The following is a 12601-nucleotide window of genomic DNA, read 5'->3' on the forward strand; positions in this document are numbered from 1 at the left end:
AGAATCGGTTTTTCGGGGGTTTTTTTTCATCTGGTATGGAAAGTGCCCCGACCAATTCAACTGTGTGGTATTAAAAATTGCAAAACATGCAAAATTCTTATAACCGACCCTTACTACTCCAGTTCCCTTACAAACAAACCCTTCCATACAAGAAGTCACGATGACTTAAGTTGCAAATCAACAAACTTAATATATGGATGAGAATGCAGCTTATGTGGTTTAATATATGTCGGAGAAACGCAAGAACGATTAAATAAAAGAATGTGCGGTCATCGTTCGGGAATTAACACCACCAAATTCCCGACAATTTATCAACACTTTAATCAACAAGATCATTCAATCCTCTCCATGAAAGTTCGTATTTTAGAAAAAAATTACCATCCTACGAACAGTCCCGTTCAAAGTAAAAACTATCGTAGGGAAAGAGAGGAGTACTGGATACGCAGACTAGGTACTGCAATACCTTACGGATGCAATGACAACATCAAAAGTATAGGAAACCTTTCAAGCCAATATAATAATGGCGTAAATATGATGAATTTATTTGACAAAAATCCAAGACGGGAAAGGAGTCATGGCCATCGCCACTATACGTCACCTAAGTTACACGATGACTTCATAGATGGTCTCCTTCCTTTCATACAAAAACTTCTTGGACTTCATCACATTAGAACCAAACTTTATTCTATACCTCTCACTCTACTACACTCCCTTTGCAAAACATGTCTTGACACTCCTGTTTCTGACCCCACCTCATCATTATACAGACTTGTTGCCATCATTTTGTATATTGGTTTCCACAGACTCTTTAAACCAGTTTGTGTGAAAAGTCAAGATGAAGAAAAACGATCATTTCTTCCACTACCGTTTGTCAACAAAGGTATAGATGCAATCAATTTGGCTAACATCCTCCATCACAAAAACAATTCCCCCACATTTCAAAGACAAATCCATACCAATTATTTCATATTCCTATACTGCACCCATTGCATCCAAATTTTCAATTATAAAAGGCTTTTGCAGAACCTTGAGATTGCGGACTTCAAGCTAAACCACCTGACTGTTCTTGCAAAACCTCTCCATTCAAATATGGTCCTTCTGGTCACGTCGTTGAGGGAGATTTAACCATTATCGAAAACGAATCTCTGTGTAATATCCTCTCTAAAGGTCCCAAGTACCGTGAACCACGCTCCATAATTTGGAATTATAACTTTAAAGTTCTTATGGATGCCATCGAGGAATATGCAAGAAAATGGATAAAACGAGAAGAAGACATCGACTCTCTGTCAGAGTGGTTAAAGGTCGTGAGGTCTTTAATTTTGAAACGAATAAAAGTTTTAAGTACGTCAATGAGTGCCAAGGCTACATCAGTTTTCAAAGACCCCGATGTTGCAAAAACATTGTCTACTATACATGACAACATGTTGTCGTACCAGCAGACAAAGCCCAAAACAACATTGTTTTTGTCTGCAAAACGTTTTATATCCAATGTTTATTATCAGAGGTAGACGTAGAAAATAATAGCAGTGATAAGACCTACACTGCTACGCTACCACTCTCTCCAAAGAAGAGATTGTGGAAAACCATAACTCTGTGCTATCCTCTTTTGGTCTCTCTACCAAGGACGATGATTGTGATTTACCGTCTATGTACTGGATTCCTAAACTTCACAAGAATCCATACAAACAACGTTTCATAGCTGGATGTACCACCAAACCTCTTTCAAAACCTTTAACTTCTATACTCACAACTGTCAAAGAGGATCTGCAGTCCTACCACACCACTTGTTACTCCCGTAGTGGTATAAATTCAATGTGGATCCTGAAAAATTCGAAAGATCTTTTGGAGACAATAAGTTCAAGACTATTATCTGAATATAATAGCATTAAAACCTATCATTGTTCAACACTGTATACTTCTATTCCCCATACTCTGTTAAAATCCCGATTTAAAAACATTATACATCATTGTTTTTCCAAAAAAGATGGTATACCTAGATACAAATATATAGTTCTTGGTAGAGATTCCTCATACTTTGTAAGAAATAATTCCAAATCATCTTCCAAATATACAGAGGAAGATGTTTACAAAATGCTGGAATTTTTAATCGACAACATATTTGTCCAGTGTGGTGGACGTGTTTTTCAACAAACGGTCGGCATTCCAATGGGAACAAATTGTGCTCCTTTACTTGCTGACCTATTCCTTCACTCTTATGAGGCTGACTTTATAGCTGATCTGATCAGAAAGAAAGAATATCGTTTGGCTAGATCCTTCAATCTCAGTTTCCGCTATACAGATGACGTATTATCTTTAAACAATCCTAATTTCGGGGATTTGATACATCGCATCTACCCAAAAGAACTTGAGATAAAGGATACTACAGACCTTGTGAAGTCAGCCTCATATCTTGACCTACACTTAGAAATCGATGGTAAAGGAAAACTATTGACCAAACTTTACGACAAACCTGATGACTTTTCATTCAGAATTGTCAACTTTCCTTTCATCTGTGGCAACATCCCTTCGGCTTCTGCGTATGGAGTGTTCATATCAAAACTCATACGTTATGCCAGACTTGCCGAAACTACGCAGACTTTTTGTATCACGTTAGAACTCTAACAAATAGGCTTCTGGAACAGGGTTATGTTGCTACAAGATTGAAGTCATCACTACAGAAGTTTTATGATCGTCATCATGAACTCGTGGATCGTTATGGTGTATTCATCAGCACTATGAAAACTGATTTATTCAACGGGTCATAGTTTTGCTTTCCTCGTTTTTCTAACCCGGACTTGACTTTTTATGAGCAACTCGGGTTTATCGCTCGATAACTGTAGTAAGCGGCCGCTAAACCTAGTTTATTGCACGCAAACTATAGTTTACGATCGATAATCTTGGTTTATCAATGTAAAATATAGTGCTAATTATAGTTTGTCTACGATGAATTGCATTTCTGGTGCACTTACTTCAATTTACGGTCGGAAACTAGAGTTAGAATAAATATTTTATTTTCCAAATTACAGGGCGCATAAAGATCATATAAATCAAGTACAATGATTGATGTAATTAAGTTACTCTTGGTTATACTTTAAAACTATCATTATCGGAATTAACGTTCTTAAAAATCTAAGTTGTTGCATAAAACTTTAATTTCTAATTAGCATTTTTCAAACTAAAGTTAACGAACGCTAATGAAACTACCTAAAATGCAAAATGTAATTAACCAGGAATGTTCAGTACATTTGCCAATCAACGCATTGAAAGTTGAAAACTTTATCTGGAAACATTTAACATCACAGACGTCGTGTTTTTCTTCAATTAGGGAGGTATGAAAGCTGTCTTATGGACAGATTGTTTTCAAGCTGTTCTGATGTTCATTGGAGTAACAACAACTTTAATATGGGGGTCCATTAAGGTTGGAGGAATATCAGAAATATGGCGAATTGCGCAAGAAAATGGTAGAATAAAATTAGATGAGTATGTAGAATTAATCTCTTTAAACAACATATTATTTCATTAATGTACAGAGAAACCTGTCTAAATCGAACCCTTTTGAACTTTAGCGTTTGTAATCTTTAGACAGGTATTTGTTATATCCGGGTTCAAAATACATTGACTCAATTTTATGAGACTTTAATTGGTGTCATCTTATGTTAGGCATAAAAATAGAAACAATATTTCCTACTAAGAGTCTGCTGAGAAATTCTCGGTATAGTTTGCCAGTTGTTTTGTTTAGAAAAAAAGTCAATTCAACATAATTATCCACACATTCTCTGTATCTAAATGTTTAAACTAATTTCACATTGCATACTGGTCATTGAGAAACAAAATACTTGAGCTTATATTTTTAGGACTAGTTGGGATCCGTCGATTCGTTATTCAGTATGGAACACACTGTTTGGTCAAGCTATGATGTGGACAACTTTATTCGGAACAAACCAAGCACAAGTTCAACGGACTCTCGCATGTGGATCTCTGAAGAAAGCCAAAATGTAAGTCTTTGTTGTCATGTAGCTGATTTAAACCCAAGTATGGGATTTTTCCAAGATTGTTAGGACGCTTACCCTACCGGTGCACATGGTTCATGCTCCCAGTTTTTAGTGGAGTCCGAGTTGCTCATTTGCTTTTGTTACTTTGTATGTATGATTTTAGTTACTTTATGTTCTTTGTTGTGTATGTTTGTTTTCCATGACTGGTCTTTGTCCCTGGATTACATTCTTTTGATTACCGTTATGACCTCGGTTCCCTTGATTACTCTTCCAAGTAGTTTCCAATTAGTTAGATATATAAACAGGAAATATTGCAACATATGTGTTTCATGTGTTTTTAAAATCATAAGAAAATCAAATTTCTGGTATGTTTTTTTTTCAATATTTTTGACCATCATGACAAACAATTAATTAGTGAAAAACTGGAAAATCACATGGTAAATGTATGCCTTCTTTAGGATTAAAAATATGGTTAGTGAATTGCTTTCTTATAATTTTGAAAAAAATTGTTTCAGAGTAATTTTATAGACACAAAACATACATTTCTTTAGTGATCTTAAGCATATGTGTCTATATATTTTAAAACGTATGGAAAGCATATGTTTAGGTTTTCCTGTTGTATATCATGATTAGAGAACAAACAGATCTTTTTAAAGCTTTTTACGAACAGAAAAAACTGTTCTCAAAAAGTTCTTAATATAGGTTTCATATTATGTTTTTAAATATCGAATAGCATAATTCATTTTCCAGTGGCCATGGGTTAAACAAATTAACTTTAAAAATTACTTTAAATTTGGCGTGAGAAAATGTTGCACATTGGGGATTTTTTTTCTATGCTTTCTATCCATTAAACGATATATTTATGGTGAAACTAGAAGCGCATCCAATATTTGAAAGTGTACAAACATATTGTCTTGCATTTTAAATAAATGGTATATCGCAATGGTTTCTTTATTTTAGAGCGTTATGGTTGAGCTGTCCTGGAATGATGCTAATGATTTTGTTAGGATGTCTTAATGGGCTTGTGATGTTTGCATATTACCATAAATGCGACCCTTTAACTTCTGGAATTGTCCAGGCGGGCGATCAGGTAAGTGAAAAAAAGAACTTTTTTTGTTTAACGAGTATGTATAATCAAACAAATAACTATTCTGACACATTGCAAAGAAACCGCTCAACATACCGTACTGCGGTCCTTTTCACAAAAAATCGTAAGTGTAAAATTAGTCGTATGTTATGATGTCATTCTAGAGTTAAGTATTGTGACGTCACAATTTACTACTAATTTTACTCTTACGACTTTTTGTGGAAGTGACTGCTGTTTCGAGTCACAAGGTACCCCGATAATGATCCTATCATCTGTTTTCCACAAAGAATGCAATCATTTTAGCTTGATAAGTTCACGGGATTCACGCTAATACATTTTACTCGGTATAAAATATACTTTTCGCACATATTGGAAACAAAACACGTAAGATACCATAAAAATAGTTTTCAAGCTTTAAATGAGTTTATGGTTCGTGTCCTTTAGAAAGTATGAATATTTGAAAAAATACACAACACTGAAAAATATAATTATGTTCTCGTCGTAGTGTCAGGGATTTGATATTTCACGTCTACCCAATCCCCCCCAAAAAAAAACAAAATAAAAATTGAGATATAGGACACTACAGACACTGGGAAGTCAGCTTCATATCTTGACCTACACTCAGAGATCGATGGTAAGGAAAAACTATTGACCAATCTATAGGACAAACGCGATGACTTTTCATTCTGTATTGTCAACTTTTCATCTGTGACAACATCATTTCAGCACCTGCGTATGGAGTTTTCGTATCACTCATACGCTATGCCAGAGCTTTGTACAACGCTAGACTTCTTATAATTAGGCTTCTGGAACAGGGTTATGATGCTACAAAATTAAAATCATCACTACAGAAGTTTAAGTTTTATGATCATCATCATAAACTTGTAGATCGTTACGATGTTTTCATCTGTACCATGAAAACTTATTTGTTCAACGTGTCATAGTTTTCCTTTCCTCTGTCGTCCACCCTGGACTTGTCTTAACCAGGTAATACATGCTTCCAAATCCCTTATGTTAACACATATCTGTCATCATGTACATTGTTATTAAAGTGTCCACACATTAACTGAATACTGTTCTTTTTTAATATAGATTCTGCCGCTGTTTGTGATGGAACTTATGGGAAAGGTTCCAGGATTACCCGGATTATTTATTGCCGCAGTCTTTAGTGGATCTTTAAGGTTTTCTAAATAATTCAAATTGCATGGTTTTTTTTTTATTAACAGACAACATAGTGAATTTTGCAATATGTAATATGATCCAATTAAATTCATACACTTAATCAGTCATTTGTTTTCAAAAGTGTTTTCTGTTTTTGTGTGCTAGGGGTTATTTACTTTTGTTTTGTTTGTTTGTTCGTTTGTTCGGTTTTTTTTTTTTCGTTTTTTTTTTCGTTTTTGTTTTGTTTGCTGTGTCTTTGTTATTTTTTTACTTTTGTTACATTCCACTTTTTTATATAACTCTATATCAACCCTTTTCATTACAGCACCGTATCTTCTGGTTTGAATTCCATGGCTGCAGTAATACTGCAAGATTTTGTCAGGCCATTCGTAGCGCCTGGTATCACTGACAGATGTGCAGCCCATGTCACTAAAGTTGTCGGTAAATATATTATTACAATGTTACCTTTATATTTAATGGATTGGCGTGTTCTCATTTCTTAACCATTAATCCTACTCCCGTATTAGAGCTCTTACTTTTATTTGTTTAATTGGTTGTTTGCATGTCATAATTGAACGATTGTTGTTGTTTAACACCCGCGCAGCAATACTTCAGGTTTATCCAGGCGATGAACATGAAATGGATGATGAAATGAACATGAAATGATGTTGAAATGAAAAAGGGATGGGACACAAGGATAATAAGTTCGACAAATTATGTTTGCCGCAGCAAATAGAGAGAGGTGGGTAGCGGAGCCCAATGGTACCTACTCCGATAGAAAACTACTGAAAGGTTCATTAACGTACGATGAACTTGTCATTTTTCCCAAGATGGTGCACCACTATGGCTTGCGGTCAAGTTTTCCGTATTATAACTTGACGACTCCAACATGTAGCATGCCAGGGGTACCCCATTCCACCATCTGGGCCACACACCCGGCCAGGGTTCTGAGCACTATTTAGTCGCTAAATGTTAGATACGCTTGTTGAACGAAAGAAATTTATTGCAGAAATAATGCGGTGACGTCAACCGGCATACACAATAACGTAACATAACATGTACCAAAACCAAACAGTAAGAATTCGAGATTCTACCCAAACCTATGACACGTACAAAGTGTACCGGTAGGGTAACACCTGTGCAGTAATATAGTTTCATCTCTAGCATATGGTATTTACGCTAGAGGGAGTACTCTGATATCCTTGAACTCCATAAGTATCTGTGACTCCTATAATCAGGGAAATGAGGAAATGTGTCTTAAAAGGTCTCTTACCAAATTCTTTTTAGATATCTATCCATGGTTGAAAAAATTGCATGAGTAATGATGGTATTTTTTGTGACCGCTGATTAACCGATTATGACGCAATATCATGTAAATGCTATTGAATCACCACCGGAATATTCACGCCACAATGGAGGAGGTTTGGCGCGCTGTAGAATCTAGATAGAAATGGTGTATTATCTATTTCGTCAGATTTATTTTGGATCGGATTATTGTTCGGTGATTTTGTTTTTACCCTTATTCGTAATCCTTAATTAGTGGACGATGGTTATATAACCTTATTGTTACGCTTGATATCTTATTATCCTATATTCATCATCGTGTTTTATATCAATGACTATTACTATTTTGAATTCTCCTGAAATTTACTTTTGTTTCAGCTTTATCACTTGGATGTGTGTGCCTGTTGTTTGCATACGTAGCATCAGCGTTCGGTGGTGTTGTGAAGGTAAAATAGATTATTACGGTAACCACTTTTACAAAAAGGTGTTATTCTTACTATCCTAGTATGTGATTAACTTCCACATTCATCGTGAATAAGGAATTTTAAAAGAGGATATCATTTTGGGGTGTGAATTTCCAAGGAGGAAATTGGAAAATCAGAAAAAACTGCATTTTTCTGTTTCCAGTTTTTTTCTATATATTCAACCAATTTTTTTAGCATAAAGGACCCCTTGTTCCCACAAAGTTTTAAAAGTCAAACTTTTGTGAAGCATAGTGTAACGTATCATTACGTATGTTTATGTTTTTGTATGGTTTTTGTATGTGTATGTTGGTGTAAACAATAACATCTTTGCTATATTTATAGGCAGCTTTGTCAATGTTCGGAATTTTAGGTTCCCCTGTACATGGAGTAATTGCATTGGGGATTATCTTTCCTTGGGCGAATGCAAAGGTATAGTTGGAGCTTAGAAAATATACACACTTTATTGAAACTCTTAAGTCATTAAGGTTGTTTTACTTTTTTAAACATTGCAATCAACAATATTGTTGCTCTCTGGTTTATATTCAGCGTTAATCATGAAAGGAATATATAAGAAAAGATACAAAACGAATTTTGTTATTCATTCTTCTGCATTCTGTACTATTTCTGATCTTGAATAGAAAAATAAAGCCATCGATGGCATTTTATTTTTCTTTCGTTTTATGTTTGCAAATATGTGTACAATTATTTTAAAGGACATATAATTTTGGGGATATATGATTTAATAACCACATGACAGGAATATTGATTTAATTAGTTTTACATACATTTAGGTTTTATCTGTAACAAAACACTTACAAATTCTAACACTAACAATAATCATAAACCGACCCGAAAATTCCGAAAGTATGCTCAACCATCAACTGATCTTTGTTCTCCGAATTAGCTTTGAGCAGTGATGAGTCATTAAAGTGAATTTCGAATCTGCTTTGATTCACGAAAATCCAACTGATTTGTAGATGTCATGTGCTGTCCTGGAGTTTTTACATTTTGTTTTGGGGTATATTTTGTCTTAATTTAAAGGGGACGCTTACAAGTTGATATTAATTACAACATAACAACAACAACAATTACAACAAACATAAATATAAAGGCATTTCAAATAAAAATGGCGACATTTTTTTCAAAAAGATTGCACAATGTACTAGATAAATTCCTTTTAGAAGATTTCGTTCTTTCAGGGTGCAATGACCGGACTTGTTACAAGTATGATGTTTATGTTATGGATGGGTACAGGATCATTTATATATAAAAAGTTTCCAATATCCCCGTTGTCCACAGAAGGATGTGATGCTAACTTTTCTTTAAACAGTTCTTCTTTGTTTGATCAGTATTCATACAACATTACAACAGTATCAACAATGAAAATAGACAAAGGGTAAAAACCGTGAATTTTCACACTAAGGGTTGATACAGCAAACACACTCATTAACATGAATTGGCATGAAAAATACAAATTTAAGTACCATTCTCTGTTAGAATCAGGCAATATGTTTGACACATCATATTTTTTTTTGCCTCAAATACATTCAATACATCTAGAAAACAACAGAAAATTTGTAAATTTACACTGAGGCATCTGTGACATAGATATCTTTTGATTACTTATATAGGAAAATATTGAGGGGGAAAAATCAATAGTGCATTTAATTAAATTGGACATGTCAATATCTTACATAGGCAAACTTAATTAACACTTTTATTATTATATCTGGATGTTATGAGGTACAAATAATTGGATAATGCAATAATATCTTTTCGTTTTTTTTCCTTCAAGTGCCACATCTTAAACACATTTTTGCCTGATTCTTAGACAGAGAAGTACTAAACAGCTTGAACACTCTTAAACCTTTAACCTCTTAAAGAAATGACAACACTTGTTTTGGATGCCGTCTGCTTCCAACAAAAGATGCACGAACACAAACGGTAGAAAATGCTTGTTTCACTTAAAAGCGACTTGGTAACTCTTAAATGGAGAAAGCTGATTTTCAACAGCTTAAAGAAATTTCTGTTTGCATGCATCATGGCGTGAAGAAGTGTAAAATAAAAACAATGAACTTTCCATTTTTATACAAAATATACCAATGCGTATTCAGTGCTGAAATGGTTCATGTATTAATAATTTATTTGCTTTGTAGTGAACCAGAGATTTTCCCTCTTTACGACGTTTCCTTTGCTTGGTATATGATTATAGCGCCAGCAACAACGATTTTCATTGGGCTTTTAGTCAGTTTTATGACGGGCACGTATTATTTCCTTACCTTATACATTTTGCCACTTTTGTACGGAAATCAAGGGAACCAGGAATCGAACCAAATTATAGTAAATGGATACCGACTACACAAACAAAAGACAGACACAACACAGAACATCAAATAACCTAAATACACGTATATATACTCAAAAAATAATGACATCCAAGACTCCACCACAAGCATGGAGGTGGTGAATCTGGGGGTAGACGTACTCTACTTTTCTAGTAACACCTACTTAGTTGCTTTTTAAATAAAGGACAAGGAAGGAAAACTGTAAAATATTGAACTAATTGGTTATAATTGCGGAGTTGAATAGAACACTACGAATTCATGATGCACTTTTGTAGTGGCAAGTTTGATCTTGCACAAAATAACCCCGTTCAAGAAGCCTAACTGATTGCGAAATGTCTTCGTAATTCCGGCACGCTCTGGTATAACATGATATGTAATAATAAACTCAGTATGCATGTACTAAAGAGATGTTGTCATATGTGAAAATTAGCATTAATCTGTACGGAATTCTTGAAATTCCGACCGACAAAATCATTAGTCCATACCCAATATAAAGAATTTTTACGACTGGTAATGAATCTTTTATTGATTTTATCTAGGTTACACCGACCCTAAGTCGTTAGATGCCAGACTAATCTCCCCTGTGTTCGATATCCTCTGTCCGTACCTACCAGAGTCTATACGTAAACCACTCAGATTCGGTATTGTACACACAGATGTTAGTATATCCTTATTGTTATTTGGCGTCAGCTATAGTTCATTTATCCAAATGTAATAATCTGAACGTGGTTGATGTTCTGTGTGTAATAATTTCGTAGTTAACCTAACATTTAAATTTTCATTGAAATACTTAGTACAATTCATCGTTGTAATTAGGCAACATGTATAAAATTTGAATAATTAATATGATAAATCCAATGGTCCAACTGAATATCTTTACTGATAACCTAGTACTTATTCATACATTTGGGTGTCGCCCATCGGCTATTTCAAATGAAAAATTAATGTTTAGAACAGTTCGACGTAAGAATTAAGCAAGTTATAGGTTTGCAAAAATAAATAATGCACATGCGTCGATTTCACAAAAAGTCGTAAGTGTAAATTTGATCGTAAGTAATGACGTCACAACCTAAAAAAGCATTCTGACGACATAATTTACGATCAATTTCGCACTTACGACTTTTTGAGAAATCGACGCCAGAGTTATTCCTTTCTGAAATACATTCATCATGCCTCAAAAGAAGACAGTACACGTTTTGCGTTCAAATCCGGACAGATGTAGAGTTGAAAACAGTAATTGAAAAATGGATTCTCTACCAATATACAATGTTATAGGGACGAGTCACTGGAATAGCTCACCTTTTCTTGCTTCTAATTATATGAAATTGAAAGGTAAATCAGGTAGTTAATTGATTGAAAAGCGCATTAAAACTTTCTCTGCATAAGCAATTGCATTAATTGAACGTATATAAATACACAAAGCTATTAATCAAATTTATAATCAATATACATTCGGTCCAAGCCACCTGGTAAGATATATTTTTTCGTGGTCCAAGCCATATCTTTAAATATATTGTATTATGATTTGACAGAAATACAAAGCGCAACGTAAGCTATCAGAACTGATAAAAGAAGGAATTGACATGGAAATCGATCCGGATAAGATGCTAGAGTTTCCTGAAAATGAAGTCCTCATTGAAGTTAAGGAGAGTCAAGTTACTAATGGAAGTATTGAACAAAGACCAACAAACAAACATTCCTGAATAGGGAATTTACATGACAGATTCTTAACAACATGTTGTTTTAGATGTATATTCGTTTATACTGTTATACTTTTGTCATAATGCGTGGACTATATTTACGGGTGGATGGCATTGTATACTTACGACAGACATGCATATGTTGTTTTTGTTTATCATACTGCTTAAATTGTTATGCTGACTTATACAAGTAAAATACACATTTGTACGTTTAATCTCTTTTGCTTATTCTTTAACTAGATTATTTTTTTTTTCTAATGGTGTTGTCTACATATTATTGTGTTTTATATGCTTGCTTTGTACTCAGAATTCGTTGAGAGTTAACTCCAGTTAGAAATTTCTCATTGCATAATGAAAACATTCCTTTTAATGGTTCTTGTCCTCCTTTGTCGGGACTATTAATCTCATTTGAGGCGCGGCTGTTTGGTGTGTGCAATCGTCATGCTCAACCTAAAAGCTTTAGTTAATGTTATGGAATTAAATGTAAAAAACTGGGCGTAGATCTCAAGATATTTTCAAAATGGGGTTTAGGATATAAGACAAAGTTTCCACTTCATTATTGGTCATT

At 34.3% G+C, this 12601-nt stretch overlaps 1 protein-coding gene across 2 annotated transcripts in view; it reads left to right on the forward strand.

Annotated features, from left to right (window-relative positions):
• LOC148610052 (sodium-dependent multivitamin transporter-like) overlaps positions 1-12248 on the forward strand; it is a 43369-nt gene extending 31121 nt beyond the window's left edge. For both annotated transcript variants that reach the window (XM_088542009.1, XM_088542008.1), the window contains exons 5-15: positions 3326-3480; positions 3855-3995; positions 4953-5082; positions 6172-6260; positions 6566-6681; positions 7903-7970; positions 8331-8417; positions 9188-9384; positions 10145-10248; positions 10873-10991; positions 11866-12248. In XM_088542009.1, coding sequence (XP_088398135.1) covers positions 3326-3480; positions 3855-3995; positions 4953-5082; positions 6172-6260; positions 6566-6681; positions 7903-7970; positions 8331-8417; positions 9188-9384; positions 10145-10248; positions 10873-10991; positions 11866-12036 — 1377 coding nt within the window. In that variant the 3' untranslated portion in view covers positions 12037-12248. The remainder of the gene's footprint in view (positions 1-3325; positions 3481-3854; positions 3996-4952; positions 5083-6171; positions 6261-6565; positions 6682-7902; positions 7971-8330; positions 8418-9187; positions 9385-10144; positions 10249-10872; positions 10992-11865) is intronic.
• Positions 12249-12601: the final 353 nt, after the last annotated feature.

Source organism: Perna viridis, chromosome 8 (genome assembly GCF_037379345.1).
Source record: "Perna viridis isolate PV_CMFRI_1.1 ecotype Kerala chromosome 8, ASM3737934v1, whole genome shotgun sequence".
NCBI lineage: Eukaryota > Metazoa > Mollusca > Bivalvia > Mytilida > Mytilidae > Perna > Perna viridis.